The 17,925-nt window shown below is 43.6% G+C and overlaps 2 protein-coding genes across 2 annotated transcripts; one reads left to right on the forward strand and one right to left on the reverse strand.

Moving 5' to 3' along the window:
* The first annotated feature begins 184 nt into the window (after positions 1-184).
* ddx39ab (DEAD (Asp-Glu-Ala-Asp) box polypeptide 39Ab) lies at positions 185-6,042 on the forward strand. The gene is made up of 10 exons (XM_004562936.5): positions 185-340; positions 1,200-1,416; positions 1,756-1,883; positions 3,554-3,830; positions 3,950-4,068; positions 4,203-4,334; positions 4,474-4,583; positions 4,756-4,900; positions 5,044-5,191; positions 5,529-6,042. Exons 2-10 carry the CDS (start codon positions 1,209-1,211, stop codon positions 5,543-5,545), a joined length of 1,284 nt encoding a protein of 427 aa, XP_004562993.1. The 5' UTR covers positions 185-340; positions 1,200-1,208; the 3' UTR covers positions 5,546-6,042.
* Positions 6,043-6,617: 575 nt separating this feature from the next.
* On the reverse strand, positions 6,618-15,282 carry si:ch211-106h11.3 (CCN family member 1). The gene is made up of 5 exons (XM_004562937.4): positions 15,021-15,282; positions 13,583-13,796; positions 12,475-12,918; positions 11,824-12,002; positions 6,618-9,025 (listed from the first exon to the last, which is right to left on the reverse strand). Exons 1-5 carry the CDS (start codon positions 15,069-15,071, stop codon positions 8,720-8,722), a joined length of 1,194 nt encoding a protein of 397 aa, XP_004562994.1. The 5' UTR covers positions 15,072-15,282; the 3' UTR covers positions 6,618-8,719.
* Between the last annotated feature and the right edge of the window lie 2,643 nt (positions 15,283-17,925).

A 17,925-nucleotide genomic window follows, 5' to 3' on the forward strand; every position in this document is an offset into this window, starting at 1 on the left:
TATTTAAGGTCACAGGCCTGCATTATCATACGCAAACACATCCCGGTTAATTTTATACTTATATTGCAGCAAAACGTGACTGTATTAATTTATTTCGAGTGTCCCTCCCGAGCTCCCCTACGGAGAGCAGCTACAACTGTGTCCCGCTTTTTTCAACTGCGACGGACTGCGGCACACTTTTTGTCCAATCACAGGCTGCTTTTCACAGAGGTCGCATAAACGGGCGAATGATATCGACCCGCTTTAGTCGAGGCGGAACTTCCGGTTGGTGGTATAAACTAACTGAGGCCTCTCCATGCGGTTGTGATCTATCGGGGCAGTCGAAGCTAACACCGAAACGGTAGGAATCCTTGAACTACTTCATTGTCGCGCTTGGGCGGCTTTCCGCGTCTCGTTTCACCTAAAGAAGCTTGTGAATTATATTTGTTTAATTTGGGCTGCAGTAGTGTTTGCTATCGCTAAAAATAACCTTTCGTTGTTTGTTTCAGGGGGCGGTGTTACTTAGCGTTTTGTAGCCTAGCATTTGATAGCCTAGCAAAGCAATCGCCACTTAGATTTCCTTATTTACACGAAATATGCCGCCTTTTTGTCATCCATATAACACTCCCGTTACAATTACGAAAAGATCGCCTTCTTATGCCGTTGGGAATATTTAGTTGGTCGTAGCGGATTAGTTGTTGTCGTGTAGAAGAGTAGCTTGCCACGTTAGCAATGGTTATGCAACACAATGGCTTTCTAGTGTTGTATGCGCTTAGAAGCTAACCGGTTTGGTCAATTTGACATCGTCGGTTACGGTTTTGACCTTGTTTGTTATATTGAGTGTACGTGGTCGTACAGAATATTTTCTGCCTACAAAACACTAGAGTATTCATATTTAGGCCTGCTCTGTCGCGTGTTTTCTTGCTTAGCATTTCTTAACCACAGGCTTACTCTTTAAAATTCAGTTCGAGTTATACACAATAGAGCTAATGTTTGGAGTCACGTTTATAACCAACCACGATTTTCATAGTTGCACAAAGTCAAACCCGCCTTGTAATGGTAGAATAAAATAAGACTTTTTAAATGTATTAAAATATGTGCAACAAGTGGGCTCGAATAAGAACCTCGCTTCATATAATCTAAGTAAAGGGAGCCCTCTCTTACAGACACAGATGAAGGACAGTGATCATTAATACTCAGCTGTATTTTCTTTGTTCCAGACAAATACAATGGCTGAGAATGACGTTGACAACGAGCTCCTTGATTATGAAGAGGATGAGGAGCCTCAAGGAGCCCCCGAGAGTGCAACCCCAGCAGGCAAGAAGGAGGTGAAAGGTTCCTATGTTTCCATCCACAGCTCTGGTTTCAGGGATTTTCTTCTGAAGCCGGAGCTTCTCCGCGCCATCATTGACTGTGGTTTTGAGCATCCATCTGAAGGTGAGACGCATTCAACTGTTCTGGTACCTTTTGTTAAATGGGACTAGTGGGGAACTGGCAATTGAGTTTGTTTATGGCATACCCTTGCACTACACTGGTAGAACCAGTCAAAAGCTGTAAGTCTGCATGTTCTTCAACAGCGCTTACCTTATCTTGCTTGCATACATTAAGAATTTTTGAATAGCTTGACTTGCTTTGTGCGTCTAAAAAAATGCACCACTCCCAGCAGGACTGCCACTCCTCTTGTGCTCTTTATAGCAGTTCAAAGAAATTGATTTGCAGGTAATAATAAGACTGCACTTAACATTAATATTTGTGTTGTGTTGTTTAAAAACACAGTGCAGCATGAATGCATCCCACAAGCTATCCTGGGCATGGACATCCTGTGCCAAGCCAAATCTGGTATGGGCAAGACGGCTGTGTTTGTGTTGGCCACCCTGCAACAGATCGAACCCGTTGACGGACAGGTTAGTATGTGTGTTTAACATGCTTTGACTGTGCCTTCAATGTTGAGCTTTTCATTTATCGGCAATGAATGTTATTAGTCTGGTAATTAATGAACAAGCCAATAAAAGCTGATAGAGGTCCAAATGTTTTTGTTGTCCTGTTTTTGTTTTTAACTTAGCTGAAGTCAGAGCCACCTGTGAGAGAGCACAAACAAGACTGATCAAAATCAGTCTTAGTCAGAGCTAGGGAATGCCAACAGAATCAATACCCATGGTACCATTTTGATACCAAGATTTATGAGATGCAGCAGTGCTCGTCATCAGCTTATGCAGGGAGGCAGAAATCCTTCCAAAACTAAAGGAGGCAGGATGTGGTTTAAAGTATTCTATTGTCAAAGAACAGGTGGAAGATGGAAAGTCGTGCAACTGCAACAAACTTCTGCTCTGTCTCTTTTTTTTAAGGAAGGCAGTCGGCTGTGCAGCTACTTTGCATTCAGGTGGCTGCAAAATCTGAGATAATTGATTAGCAAGAGGCGATATGCAAACAATAATTGGACTTCCAATTTAGCAAGGCACATGAAAGACTGGTATCCAGAGCTATTTATGTAGTTCACGTTGAGGACGAATAAGTTAAGAGTGACATCCAAAGTTTTGTCCTACAAATCTTATCCAGAATCACAGATTACTGCTTATTTTGTTTGAGACTCCCCATTGTAAAATAACCTTGAAATGTTTGTGCTCACTTAATGTAACTAACACGAGTTACAGTCACTTGCTAGTAACACTAATGGGCTACTCGGCAGCCATCCTAACATCTCAGTCTGGGTCTTGTCAGTAAAATGATGTCAACATTTAAATAAATGATCAGAATTCTAAAACGTTTTAGTAACAGTTTAAGTACCTGGCACCAGCCAGTCATTTTGTTTCACTATCCAGCTGTGTGATTCTACTGGTATTGGTACCAACTGATGAATTTCTGGGATCATGACATTCCTTATTAATATACAAATAACAGATTTCATAGGTGACTTATAACCAGCAGGTTTCTTTGTTGGGATATGCAGTTTTGAGGGCAACAATAAAATATGTTTTAGCGGGAAATCTACGACGTAATCAGAAACCCGTCTTAACGCTGCACCAAAACCTTCCACATAACTTGACAAGAGAAATGTTACTACATGTTGGGTTTTCTATGTTACGCTTGCGGTTAAGAGGGGTTTCCGTTTAATATGTAGATTTCCTGCTAAAGCATAAATCAGGCATAAGGGTCGATTGGCTTAAGTGTTCGTGTCAGTGCTGAAATGCAGCGCAGCCGATCCTGGTGGAATTTGGGGATTTGAGAGGATGGATGACATTCGTTGTGTATTATAGCATCAGTCTATTTGATTGTAAGTGGCATTTTCATGTTGTGCTTGTTATGTGGAAATTATACACCAAAGAGTTGATATATGGCTCAGTTCTGGCTTGTAGAGTTGCAGACCTTCAAGTCTAAGGTGTTATAGCTACAGTGGGATGTAATTTTCTTTCAAGGACAGATGCTTAGATGATCATAAAACACTAAAAATGTAACATTAACATTAAATGCATCTTGTCGTTTGTAATGTAAAACTGTTCATTTTAAACAAATTATTCTGCCTACCTTTGACTTTTTGATAGATTTTTGGATTTAATCTGTGTTTCCTTGTCTCCAGGTGTCTGTATTAGTCATGTGTCACACACGAGAGCTGGCCTTCCAGATCAGCAAAGAGTACGAGCGTTTCTCCAAGTACATGCCCACCATAAAAGCAGCCGTATTCTTTGGTGGCCTGCCTATCAAGAAAGACGAGGACGTCCTGAAGAAGAACTGCCCTCACATCGTTGTCGGAACTCCCGGCCGTATCCTCGCCCTGATCCGGAACAAGACGCTCAGTCTGAAGAACGTCAAGCATTTTGTCCTGGACGAGTGTGACAAAATGCTGGAGCAGCTAGGTGACTTTTCTTTGCTTTTGTCTTCCCAGTTTTCACCAAGTCGGCAGCAAAACTGCAGTAGTCAGTCAGAATCTTACCTTAGTCATTTTTTTCACTCTTTTTCTTTCTTCACATGGCAGACATGAGGCGTGATGTTCAGGACATCTTCCGGATCACACCGCATGAGAAGCAGGTCATGATGTTCAGTGCAACACTGAGTAAGGAAATCCGTCCAGTGTGCCGCAAGTTCATGCAAGATGTAAGTAAGCAGCGGAGGGCTGCTTCACCTCTGAATGTCTGTTGTTTTTTGTGAGACAACTCATCTCCACCACTTTCGGTCTGTACTGAAAACTGCTGCACTGAAGTTTTACTTACCTGCTATCTCATGTACAGCCCATGGAGGTGTTTGTGGATGACGAGACCAAACTTACACTCCACGGCCTGCAACAGTACTACTGCAAGCTGAAGGACAGCGAGAAAAACCGCAAGCTATTTGACCTGCTTGATGTGTTGGAGTTCAATCAGGTGAGGGAACATACATCTTTATATTGTTGCAAGCTAATGTTTGTATTCAAAAGGTCCCAAATACTCATTGAAAGCTGTAATAAAAATTGCATCAGAGGTCTAACTCGGTGCTTCCTTAATGCCCGTGCGTTGCCTCTAGGTGGTGATCTTCGTCAAGTCAGTTCAGCGCTGCGTCGCTCTGTCCCAGCTACTGGTGGAGCAAAATTTCCCTGCCATTGCCATCCACAGGGGAATGGTTCAGGAGGAAAGGTGACTTATAAACTCTCAACTCGTAAACATGCTCTGCTGAGCTTCAAATGTGTTGTGTATTTTTGAGAGCAGGAGGCCTCATCCTTCAACTCAACGCATTAGTCTTCAGAGAGTGCTTGTTGATAATCCTCCTGATGGTTCTGTCCTCCTTCCCCTTCTTACCCTCTCTCAGGCTGTCTCGCTATCAGCAATTCAAAGACTTCCAGCGGCGGATCCTGGTGGCCACAAACCTGTTTGGCCGAGGGATGGACATTGAGCGAGTGAATATCGTCTTCAACTACGACATGCCAGAAGATTCTGACACCTATTTGCACAGGGTGAGAAATGAATTTCTGAGCCCCTCTCCTTTTTCATATGCAGGAAAGTTGGCTGTCTTATTTGCTCATCAAGCACCGTGTGAATGCTAGTGGTAGTCCATGTTGCAGTTTGGACTTACTCTTACCTTCTCTGCGCCCCTCAGGTTGCCCGTGCTGGTAGGTTTGGGACCAAAGGCCTGGCTATAACCTTTGTGTCAGACGAGACTGATGCCAAGACTCTAAACGATGTGCAGGACCGCTTTGAAGTCAATGTGGCCGAGCTGCCAGATGAGATTGACATCTCATCTTACAGTAAGTGTTTTTGGTTTTTCTTATTTCTGAATGCCTCCTTAAAAGCATACTGATGTCTTTAATAACATTAGAACCACTGTGATCTGTGGATTAAAGAGTTTTGCAGCACTTTATTATTAAATCATTGCGTTAATGCTGAAGCGTTCCCCACAGAAAATTGCAGTAAACCTTTACTCGGCAACAAGACGCAACAGTTGGTGCTGTCACGTTAACTGAAGCGCTCCTCAAATCCTTCACATATTTAACCTGTTGCTGAAACGTCGGTATGCTCAGCTGTTGCTCATCGTTCTGATGTTTTGCGTGCTCAACTAGTCTCTCCTTCTCTCCCCCTCTGTAGTCGAGCAGTCCAGATGAGTCCCCGGCCAAACGGCAGTCTGCTCTTCGTGGATCTCGTCTTGTATTTGGAAGTAGACGTACTTCACCATTGATTTGAAAGCTCTGCCTTTCCTCTGTTCACCAAACGTTTATTTTTATTGTCAGTTTTTAGGGGGGTTTGGTTTTAATTTGTCTTTGTTTTGCTTAATGGAATTAAAACTTTTTATAAAATGTCATTTTACTGTTGTGGTCACTTATGAGGATGCTGTCTCTGCTCAGTTTTCATTGGTTTCAGTCTCAGCAGCGACAGAGCTTCAGGGAAACTTTCAGAGGAACATGTGATAGGAGTCTGTGCTTTTTCTTTATGTCCAAGCAAGATTTGTATAGGAGATGTTTTGTTTTCCTTCCCAGTACAAAAAAAGTGGCTGTTTGGCTGGTAATCAAAAAGTTGTAAAGACACAAATTTGGCTCATATGGCAGCTCTTTCTATGGATTTTTAACTGAATATCCTCCAATAAATGAAGTCACCACATGAACTGGTAGTGATGAATTTGCAGATTTTGACGGGGCAAAACATGTCACTGTTTAACTGTATTTTTTTTTTTTCTTGGTATTTTGTTTTAAGTATTAAAAATTCAAAGTGTTAAACAAGTGGAAATCTGCTTAGATGATTTAGCAACAATTCAATACTGGATAAACATCACTGTGCAGAGTCATAGTGATGGTTCTCTGCAATTTTTATTGCTGCACAGTAACTCGATATTGGATGTTGATATCTTAAGTGCAGTTGGGCAGGCGCAAATTTATCTTGCTACTAAGTAACTTTTCTTTAGTACCAAATAGTGACTGTAGTGTACATGTGTAAATACATGAAATGCCTGCTAAATGTTAACATAGTATGGCTCGTTGCAGGGCTGCTAGCATAGCTGTGAAATTGCAGATCTTTGGCTGCTCCGCCACAGCAGCTGGATCTGCATGTTTGATCTGACTCAATTTAAACCAGATGCATTTATCTGCATGTTAGGGGGATGTGTTAAGCGCTACACCATAGAGTTGCTGTATAATTTAACCTACGTGACAAAAAAATCCTCTTTTGATAAATGTTCAACAGTGATTGTCAGAGAGAATTTTATTTTTTTAAAAGCGAAACGATGATGAACTCATTCCAGCTCTTAAAGTCAACTGTAAACTAACCAGATTCCAAGAAGAGTTAATCACAAGGAACACTTTTTTTTTTAAGCATAAGATCTTAAGCATGACTCATTACAGAAAATTACAGACTTAATGTACACTACTAGTTCTACAGTCATCAAGCTTTCAAAATTGGCACTTAATGCTCATAAACGATCTGAACCCTGCCTCGTCCAGTGCTAAACTATACATGGACTACTTCAGTATAATGATTGGCCCTTATACAGCAGATAGAACTACAAAGGTAACAATGTGTCTGTACATAGCTGCACTATAGTTTCCCTCAATAAAACTAAAGATACAATATCAAAACCACAGCATCTTCATGGGCAAAATAGCAATGGAAAACACAAGACATTTCTTAGCAAATTAAAGTTTAAAAAGAACTCCTGATAAGGATTTGGGGCAGCAGATGTTTTGTAGTTGAGATGGTAGGGGGGGAAAAACATTCACCTCAGGGCAAAAATGTGTAATTTATGGCACAAACGGATAAAGTACATTGGTGCTTCCACTGAGACGAAGTTACCACTGTATACAGTAATTTTAAAAAAGGCAGTTCGTGATTTCAACTCATCTGTATGTGGATACCAGATTAGGCTGTGAATCAAGGTTGCTGTAAGGTGCTCAAACGTCAACCCAAACACCAAGTCGGGTGGATAATCATAATAAAGGGCTAAGCCATCCGTAACGTACAACCTGAAGATAGACTTGACAGTGTTAGTGTCCTTAGAGGTAGGCTCCTGCTGACATTTGGCAGCTGTAGACCTCAACCCCCTGAAAACAAAATTATATAAAGCTCTTCTCACAGCCGTGTGAAATGACTGAACAGCTTTTCAACAGCATTTCTCAGAAACAGGACGCACTTTAACATGAAGAGGCTGCTCAGTTACGAGCCAGATTAGACGACAGAGCAGTTCCACCTTCAAATCACAAATAACACATTTACCGTGGCACACGCAGCTTTCCAAAATTCATTTATAAAACAAACCAGAGTGGACGATTGTCTCCTTCTGCCATCACGAGTCAGGATTGTACCTGGCCAAATTAGGTGGTCGACTTGTTGGCGACAGAATCCCGAGCGTGTTCTTCGGATGCTCGCGAAATGTCTCAGTTTCTTGTGAAGGCAAGGCGAGGGGATGAGTCCAGCTGTGTAAACAACCTTTGACATGTTTTCCCACTAATGCCTCCAACCACCAAGTTCAACTCCAACTTTATCCATTGTATATACCTCATTTCCTCCTTTATCATTTGTTGTTCATCATTAGATATGGCTTTCTGACCAAATCTGAGCCCGGGGTCAAGTCCTGGTTTGATGGCAGTTCCTCACCCTCTCTCTGGGCTCAGCAGTATTGTCCGCCTGATATTGTTGTTCTGCCACATCGATTCTCCGAGAATAGCAGCGCCACCTTCCCCAGTGGCAGGCTGCTGTGTCATCATGTCTGTCTCGACAATAAATACCAGAGAATAAATACCATAAAATGACCCAAACCACATTCCCGTCAAAACATCTGAGACAAACTTCCATCTTCTACCAACGCCATCCTATTCTTCTTTGTCACTTAGTCTATCAGTTGTCATATACTGGAGTGCGCAGACGTGATTCCAGCAGGTTTGTCAAATCCACACCGTGAATCCTTCAGCACACGAAAGACTTATGCATGTCTGTGTTTCTCAGCTGTTCCCAAAAACAGTTCTAGGGAACTTTTGAAGCTGGGCACTAACATGGGGTCTGCTTACACCCAAAGATTTATTCACAGTTTAAAGTCTGGCAAGGCCAGAAACAGCTTTTTATCTACACTAAAGCAGGGCCTGGTCACTTTTGCGGTTTCCACATTGTGAGGTACGCCCAGTCCGAGACACATTCCTCTTTTCCGCATTCATCCTCAAATGTTTCGGTGTGTGTTCCGCTCATGGATCCACTAAGGACAACTACTCTATAATGGGTACTGCTGGGGCGGGGGTGAGATGGGGGAGTTAATGTCTGTTTTTATGAAGGAATGTAGGTTTGGCAGGGTAACGCCGCTAGTCATTGAATTTGTGCGTGTCCCCATAGAGCCACAGCTGTGGGGGCATTACGGCCTCGTTGAGATGGTTGCACTCGTCGCTGCACTTGCACGACTGGATGAACATCACGGACCTGCTGAAGCGTTCGCCGTCAGGGCAGGCAAAGGTCACGTTAGCTGTGCGGGTGCGACGTGGCGAGCAGCAGCGGCCGTCCCGGCATACTCCACAGTAGTTGGGCCGATAGAGGCGAGTGCTCCTACAGCCAGCATATGACAGACGATGTGGCTCTGGGGCCTTATGGGTGCGAGAGCACTTCCTTCCTTTCTGTGGACGGAGAAAGAAGAAAGAAGCAATTCAGTTTTTCCAGTGAAAAGGCTTCACCAGGTGTCTACAGCCATGCACGCAGGGCTGTGAGGCTGTACTGTTCACCATCCTGGTTTAGCCTGTCACAAGGGGAATGTTTTCCAGTGAAAAGTAAATGAACTGATGTTGATGGCACTGACATAAAGTAGTGCCCAAATTTAAAACTGCTATAATGTCACCAAAAATCACAGACTGTATATAAAAGGTGGACATGTATATAAACAATATCAGTTAGCAAACAGAGCAAGAGGGTTCCTGGTTCAAACCCCAGTCTGTCTCTGTGCATCTTAACCATCCAGGTGCAATTGTTTCAAAATTGGCCACAAGTATGAGGAAGACAAAGTAGATAGAACATAAGCTTTTTTTTTTTTTTTTAAAGCACGTCCCAGTGCAATCCTAACATCTACCACAGTTGTTCCATCACATCTCCCCCAAAAACACTTCCTTTGTTTTGTGTACTTTTGCAGCATTTTTCTATTTTCTTGGTGTTTTCTTAAGTTGCACTGCATTTGACCTCTCAGGGCAACTGTACACTTGATCTCTGAGCTCTTTAAACACTTTCTTGCAGAATTTTTAGTCTTTATTTAGCGATTTGAGGTCTTATCGTTTTATAAATTATGATCAAAATAGCTAATAAAACATAGTATGCTTAATTGTGGGCTTACCTTGTGATTATCAAGTGGCTATTGTGTGAGCATGCAGAGTTTTTGGTCAGACCCTCCAATCACTAACTAATGGCTAATAGAGCTAAATTCATCTTTTATATACACTCTATGATTCCAGTTTACCCTGAATGTGGACCAAACCTTACAGTGATCCAGTGATCCTGACATCCAGTGATGTCAGGAATAGTCAGGGGAACATGAATAACCGCATAAATTCACCTTACATACTTAACTCTACCAGGTCTAAAGGTTGTCGAGATATTTAGAGAATTTGACTCTCTGGGTGATCCATAAAATCTGCTAACAAAGTCTTTCTTTGGCACAGGAGGCATGGGTGTGGTGTGTAGCCGGTTTAAAACTGTGCTCCAGTGAAAGCTTTATGGCTTCACGTTTGCTTGAAATTAGAGCTGCCACCGTACCATAGAGCAGCATCAAGCAACTTGTTATTCATCGCTCATGACGTGAAAAACAAAGTTAATGGGCTGAAAGAAATAAAAGGTCAGAACAGCAGATGAGCGCCAGAGAGAATAGCGTGCCAGCGATAGTTAAGGATTGACACTTGTTTCCATTAACACCCACAGCAGCTCTGCAAACACTGGGAGAGCTCAGAGAAACAGGTGCACAACAAGCCAATCAGCTTCATGAGTGGCTCGAGGCAGGGGGCAAAATGTTTCTGAGAGTGTTTTGTTTGAAATGTGAGAGAGCAACAGAGTGGGCGAAGTGCTCTTTAAATCACACAGCATAGTGCCACCGAGTGCAGCTGTCGGCCGCGGTGTCACGTCAGTGAAGGAGACAGAGTTATTCCTCTGTCGCAGCAGCAAAAAGTTCTCCGATTCACACTTATGTAGTCAAAGTTCAAACGTGAACATGAAGCCAGTAAAAAAAGTGCAGCTTCGTGAATAAAGGAGCAACTGAAAGTCGCATTAGCAGGTATCAATCTATTAATTATAGACTGTATATAAAAAAAAAAAAAAAAAACACAGACACAGTAAGATGCATTTTGAAGCCTCTGTATTAGCATTTTGGTCACCACCATGATGTTTTTTTGGTTTCTTTTACTGTGTATTTGTACGAACAAACTGCATGATCTATGGTGGGGGTTTTTTGTTTGTTTGTTTTACACAGTTTGCCTTTGCAGTTATTTCCATCTTAAATTCTGTGTTTAAAATTAAAAAGCCCCTGTTATTCATATTAATGCAAAAGTTAAAGTGTCTGACCTGTAGCAAAATGTTTAAAGTTGCGCTTTTAACTTTTTTAGTAGTCATCATATTTAGTAGTAATTAAGCCAATTATGTTTATTATATTTGGGTAGATCAAAGTGATGATGACATGAGCTGTACCATGTACAGGATGGGGCCGTTGCCAGTTACTTTTTTATTACAAGTTACACGTTCCTAATGTCTTCTAATGACTCCAAAGTGTAGGTAATTAAGTATGTCTGTTGACGCTCTGCGTCTTCAGAGGTTGTGATGAAGCTACAGGATGTGTTGTGGCCTACTTCTTGGCGTTGAGCACTTGCCGTTTAACCAGGCAAGGCTTTCTGATCTTAGCCCTGTTGAAATTTTACTTTTATAATTCAGTTCCAGTAAAGCAGGATTTCATTAGAGCGTTTTATGATCTTTGAACTGAGCCAGGCTGTTCTCTCTAGTTTCATTCTAGTTTTCATATTTACTGTATGAAGACATTTACTGTATTGAGAGTGTTGTCAATCATCACAACCAACCCTCTGGCAGGAAATGTGAAATGGTATTTTCAAAACTTTCAAACTAATTAGCTACACTTTGATATACTTTGATATACTCTGATCTACAACGAGCTGAAGCCACAGGTCTCGTTCCCCTCTGTTTTCATCTCACACAGCAACAGGACTTTGAATAGACAGAATGGATCAAAAAGGGGTCCAGCAACAGAGGGATTCGAGGGGAGGGGGCTTTATACATGCCATGATATTAATACAAACTGCCCCTCGAGAGACGCTTCTTTCCTGAATCTTATTTAGTCTGGTTGCTGGAACTCCGTGGCTGGGGTCATGAGAAGAAGGTCTGCCTTTATAAGGATCTTTAAAGCATCCAAACACACTCATGCATTCCTCACCTTGACTGGGATGGACATGGAGCTGCAGGGCCGAATGTTGCACAGGCGCGTCTCCTTGATCATTTTACACTGAGCATTGTCATTTGTAACACGAGAAGAAACGCCCATCCCACAGCTCCGGGAACACTCGGACCAGGAAGTGGTCTGAACCACGCACTCATCACTTGTTTGCTTCCAGGCTACGAGAGATGAAAGAAAGGACACGTGAGGGAGAGCGATGATGGGAAATATTGAGAGAGAGCCAGAGAGAAGCCAGGTCAGCAGGAGTTAAGCAGGGGGAGTGAAGTGGCTACTGGGAAGTTTGAGGGAAAAGCAGAGGTACACAGATGCACAGCACACTGGCCTTATTCACTGAACAGGCAACACTGACGCACAGAGAGGATGATTACAGAGCAGGGAAAGCTGGGTGACGGAGGCATGTGCTGTGAAAGAGCAGTGTGTGTGAGTGCGACCAAGAGCACCTCTGGTGTGCAAGGAGCCAGTGGAAAACAAGCTTCACATAAATGCCAAAACACATGCATGGACGCCGGGGAGACGGCTCACAGCGAGGCCGTTTGTGCATCAGCGGGCTGAAGTGAATAAAGCGTAAACAGGACACTTTACTGTGTAGTGGAAACAGGCGCACTCCACAGCAGGTCACCAACTCCTCACCTGCCAGGTGCTTGTTTCCACGTGGCTTGCCCCACTTGCGTACCGCTTCCACCAGTTCGTTGCCAAGGGTATCCTTCTCCTTTTTGTGTTTGTAAGTGTAAAACTTCCGGTAAGGCTTCGGGAAAGGCTTTGGGTAGGGATACACTGGGTAGGGAATGAATGGAGGGTACGGAGGGAAAGCGGGAGGCTGGGGTCGGCGATACACCGGGGGCACGACCGTGGTTCCCTTGTGGCAGTCGATGCTGAGGCAGCACTGCCCGGGCACCTTGACCAGCTGCGGGGCAGGGCAGGAAGGTGACGCCAAGGGCACGTGGCTGGGGCAAAGAGGCACGCACCCTACTGCTCCATCGATGCAAGTGCATTGGTGTTTGCAACCAGCTCTGAAGTTCTCGCCGTTTTGATAAATCCGACCGCTGTATTCGCAGGAGCGGCCCTCGGCCTTCGCTGGGAGGAAGAGAGAAGACAGGCGAGCTGGTCAGAACGCTTTTAATAGCACACACTTAGTCTTTAGACATCAAATAGCAAGACTTTTATGTGACTGTGTATTTAATGTGTGTGGTGGACAGATGAAAGGAGAGAGAGAACAGTCGCAACATCTCCACATTTAAGAAGCAAACACTATTCTTAGACCAGAAAGGGAACGTTGACTTGTTTACAACGTCCTTTCCCTTAACACCCTGAGTGGGACTCCCCACACAACACCCCGGATACCCCCACCCCCCTTTATATAGCAACACCCCCAAATAAACACACATATAAAAATACCACTGTCTGTGCATGTGTGTTTGTGTGTTTCACAGGCCTGTTTGTGTACACACTGCAGCACTTATATAAATACTGGGGCTGGCCGGGTTTCAGTCACAGGCTCATGAAGGTGCTCTGTTTTTTGAAACGTGGCACAGGCTTCAAACCTCAAGCCCCTATCAAAGAGAAACCCCAGCCGCCCTGGCTCAGAAGCCAGATTCCCCACCCTGAAGTTACACATTGCCTTACTTCAACCCCCAAAGCTGTGCCTGATCTAAAGCAGGGGTAAAAAAAAAAAAAATTCACCACTTCTCAACCCTTCCCACCCCCACCATCCCTGCTCTGCCACCTCTGTGGTACATACCCCTGCAGATGCCATGGGTTCGGCCCACATCATTGCCATAATTGCACTCCAGTCCTTTATGGTGGTCACAAGGGCGCCCCTCATGGCAGTCTTGGTTTAGCTGGGCAGCGCACACCTTGCAGCAGCCGCATCCGTCTGGGACTGAACTTACCCCTGGGGGGCAAGATGGGGGCACTGCTGGGCACTCGCACACTACTGGACACTCAGCAGTCACCTGCAGGAAGGGACAGAGTAATTTAACCTTCTGCACCAAAAGGAATAAAGAGAAAAATCACACTGGAACCAGGCAGGACAACAGATTGACTCAAGTTACCCAGATCACAGAAAGTCCTCAACGTGTATGTATGAATGCGTGTGTGTGTGTGGCTTAAAATATTGCCTGAATACTCGGCACTGTCCTGAACCCCACAGGGGTATCTGTAGCCCTCTGTCGCCTTCCGCTTGGCATTCGCCTGGCAAGAGGGGATGAAAGGTACGTTCACTGACCCCCACCTCCCGGCTTCTAAATCTTTTGTTTCTGACCCCCTTCTGTGTCGACACACACACAAGCCACTCTCACCACTCCCAGCATTTATTGGGATCACACAGCCTGTGCATCACAGGGAGCTGTCAGTCTGACTGTCCGCAGTCAGATCACCTACAGTGATCCCTTCCTGACTCCGCCGCCACTCTCTTAACCCGGGCCAAGTTCTGGTGTGCCAGAACCAGCACTGGCACTGCTTTCACTCACTGCTGAGGTTCCTGGGAGGGTTTAAAATTACATTACACAAAGACTGAACAATAACTCGTGAATCACCGTGCATAACATGGTAAGTTAAAGCATCTCCCAGCCAAAAGTCACATAATATTCCTTGAGATATTTATGGAGCGGAACGACTTCATATCGAAGTGTATTTTTATACCCATTGGATAAAATTACTGTGATATAATTTTAGACCTACAGTTGGATGGAAGCCGGTGTACACATAGTAGGGTTTATTACTTTTACTTGTCAGATAATTTAATTAGACTGCGAAGAGAGTGTAACCAATTACATTTATATAGTTTGCATATATTTCCCCTTTACTTGAATATGCTTCGGACACTAGTGATCACATTTGTAGTGTAACATTACAAAATGTAATGGAAATAAACCGCCAAACAAATCGTAAAATGACTCAACTGACTTTACATGGGACCTCTTGAAACACCGCTCAAGACCTCTTATTGCTCCTCAAGCCTCAATTTGGAAACCAGCCAACCAGAAAGCACAGTAGCCGCCGTATTAATAAGCAATGACAATCTTAACAGTGCTGGGAGCCACTGGGCCATTATTATTTTGGCACGCAGCGCTAACACCAGCATGGAGAGCAGACCCTGACAGCACGAGAGCAGCACAGGCGCGTGAGACCTTAGAGCTCGTGCGTTTGCATGAAGGGAGAACACTTCACGTACTCACCGAAGCGACTGTAACCACTTGTAAGGCAGCAAATAATAGCAGCGTCCCCATGCTGTCAGCGTGCTCACATGGAAGACGGGAGAGCGTTTAAAAACAGCGCTCTGTGACAGGAAAAGCCCAAATCCTTCAAGTGAGCAATAGCGTTGGTCCACAACAGTAAAATCCGACTCGCAAAAAATATATATATATTTATGTATCCTCACACGTCTTCCACCAATCTCTCAAGTTCTCACAGACCAAAAGTTTGAGCCTTGTTTTTATATCGTTCCCTTTCTTTTTATGGCAACCACGCCCACCCCAGCCCTCCTTTAACCAATTAGGACACAGGCGCGCGGCCAAAGTTGGAAAAAAAAGAAAAACAGGGCGGGAGGGCATTGGAAGGAGGCGGGGCTTGGACCTCCAACACAGGTTTGGTTGCGGGAGGGGGCGTGGCCAGCCATGAATGCACTCATTCATAAAAAATCAGAATTACTACATTCCAAAGAGGAGCTGGCTCTGGGATGTTTATTTATTTATGTTCGAGCGAAAATAATATTTTCGATGCTTTAAAGTCCTTTTCACACGCAAGCCTCTGTCCGGCTGCCGCTTTGTGAGGAGTAAAATAAATATACGCAGCTGCTCGTCTGCGCTACATTAATACTGGGGGCAGCCATGGAAAACAGCTAGGAATTTCCTTCTGCCACTTTATAAAAATACTATTAGACAAGAGTTGGGCAGATCAAATGCAAACACATGGAGAACAGAGTGTTCCTAGGAGCTGGGTTTAACTGCATAACAGAGTGAGAGGGATGTCTGAAAATCATTGAAATAATCAGTGTAATTCATCAGTTCCTATTTAGACCTCATGTCTCCCACACACAACCTGTTTTCATGGGTACTTGCACCAGCAAGTACCCATAAAAAACAGTTCTGTATCTGTACACTGTAAGAGTGTTAGAGAGGCCAGGGATGTGTGCCTGGACAGTCTCTGTGTCATTTTGACACAGGAAAACCAGCCATTCTCAGTACCTGAACTTGTAGGTAACAAGTCCCTTTTAGGGACTCACATTGCTGTTCTCTTTAGAAGCACTGTAGACATTTTCCACATTAGTACATTCTCAGACATGAAACTGTTCACTGGAGACACAAATGCATGGAGTAGGTTGCTAGTTGAAAGGTGTGAGAAGGGTTTGTTGTTCTCTACAATGATTGTTAAGCAAACCTGTGGTCATTTGTGCCAGCGGGAGAAGAAATTGTCCCGTTACCTCTTTGTGCTAATAGTATAAATATGATAATCAATTATCGATTGATATGTGAAACACCTTTCCAAGGAGTCAAAGCCAAATAGATGAAAGCCAAACGTTATCATTATGAACTGTAAATAAACGATGGACGACATCACCGTGGTTATCATGTTGCCATTTTCCTGTTTTGAAACATCACAAGCAATAGGTGGAGCAATAGTAGAACCACTGCATGCCTTTCCTCTGGAGATGCTTGTGTGTGGTCAGATGAATGAGGCTTGTAGTAAAAATCACTCTGAGTCCTCAGGTTGAGTAGAAACGTACTGTTTAAGTACCAGCCCATTTACTTATACTGCAGAAACTAGGCTCGCTGTAAAGTATACCGTACTTTATTGTCTATTTTAGTGTAAATAGGACCGTAATTCAAAAAGTTAACATCATGATGTATTCAAAAATATTTGAAAGTACTGAGTTAGAACACTTACTCCTCAGGAAAGTGTTTACTGCACTTTTAGATCAAGTGAGAAGTAAGGTCATGTTTTCTATTGACTCCCACAATTTTGGACTTTTTTTGCAGCCAGAGGGGTTGCCCCCTGCTGGCCAGTAGAAATAATGCAGCTTCAAAGCACCTGCTTGCTCTTAGCTTATCCTTTTAGACACTGTTTTACACACTCTATATGATTATAAACACAGAAAACTCTCATCTAAAAAAACACAATTTCAGTCTTCAAGTATCAATTAAGGTAGATTATACATATTGCATGTACCCCCTTGTGCAAGTGTGCTTACATTTGTATGTCAGCAGCTCGTTCCACAAAGCAGGAGCATGCACTGTCATACATTATACATATGCACAGTGTGTCCTCACTCGCACAAAGGCCTACACAGAAAACTAAAATTATGTATTCACCAAACCTCCATCCTCTTCCCACACAATCCATCTCTCTCTGTCAGGGCACGGAGGTGATGTAACAGGCCCGTGTAAACAAGCCCAGCGTGGTGAGAGAAAATGAAGAGAGGGAAAAAAACACGGGATTTTGCTGAAGCTTCTGTGTGTGCACCGACCCTCACAAAAAGGCACACACACATATGCGCTGCAGTCTGAGAAATACAGTTGTTGTTCTGAATTTTTAGGTTCCATTGACTCATCAGAGAATCTGTACTTTCCACTTTGGTCTCAGTCTCATCTGCAGCAGATGTAATAAACAAACTTGTTGGGTCTCTTGGAGATGGAAGGCATAGTCATCAAAGCAAGTGGTGACCTTTGTATTCTGAGCTCAACGGTGAACGTCAGCCCATAAACCCACCCAAACTGCTACAAGAGTTGGCTGGAAAAGCTCCCTGTCGCTGCTATTAAAAAAGGGAAGGTGCAAAAGGACAGGAGGGTAATAAGGAAAAGAGAAAAAAAAAGGCAAGCCATGGCAGGTGAGAAACACATCAAACCTTCAAAAACAACTCAGTGGAAATAAATGACAGACAGGGTGTGTGTGCGAGACAGAGAGAGAGGTGTAAGGCACATGGAAAGAGCCAAGGAAATATTAAATAGTGAGAAATAAAAGATAGAACAGGATAATAGTGTGAGGTCAGTGGAACAAAAGCAGCTCACTTTTCACACGTGATTCTTTGCTGCAGAGAACGAAACGCCACGAAACGCCTTTCTGTGTCTGTGAGAAAGCGTGTGT

This window comes from Maylandia zebra, linkage group LG4, assembly GCF_041146795.1.
Source record: "Maylandia zebra isolate NMK-2024a linkage group LG4, Mzebra_GT3a, whole genome shotgun sequence".
Lineage (NCBI taxonomy): Eukaryota > Metazoa > Chordata > Actinopteri > Cichliformes > Cichlidae > Maylandia > Maylandia zebra.

Excerpts from the sequence above, each read along its gene's own strand:
- ddx39ab (XM_004562936.5), top strand. The coding sequence starts at position 1,209 with ATGGCTGAGAATGACGTTGACAACGAGCTCCTTGATTATGAAGAGGAT. Across the intron at positions 4,335-4,473 it reads ATGTGTTGGAGTTCAATCAG|GTGGTGATCTTCGTCAAGTC; the intron begins GTGAGGGAACAT and ends CGTTGCCTCTAG. Across the intron at positions 4,584-4,755 it reads GGAATGGTTCAGGAGGAAAG|GCTGTCTCGCTATCAGCAAT; the intron begins GTGACTTATAAA and ends ACCCTCTCTCAG.
- si:ch211-106h11.3 (XM_004562937.4), bottom strand. The coding sequence starts at position 15,071 with ATGGGGACGCTGCTATTATTTGCTGCCTTACAAGTGGTTACAGTCGCT. Across the intron at positions 12,919-13,582 it reads AACCCATGGCATCTGCAGGG|CGAAGGCCGAGGGCCGCTCC; the intron begins GTATGTACCACA and ends TCTTCCTCCCAG. Across the intron at positions 12,003-12,474 it reads TGGAAACAAGCACCTGGCAG|CCTGGAAGCAAACAAGTGAT; the intron begins GTGAGGAGTTGG and ends CATCTCTCGTAG.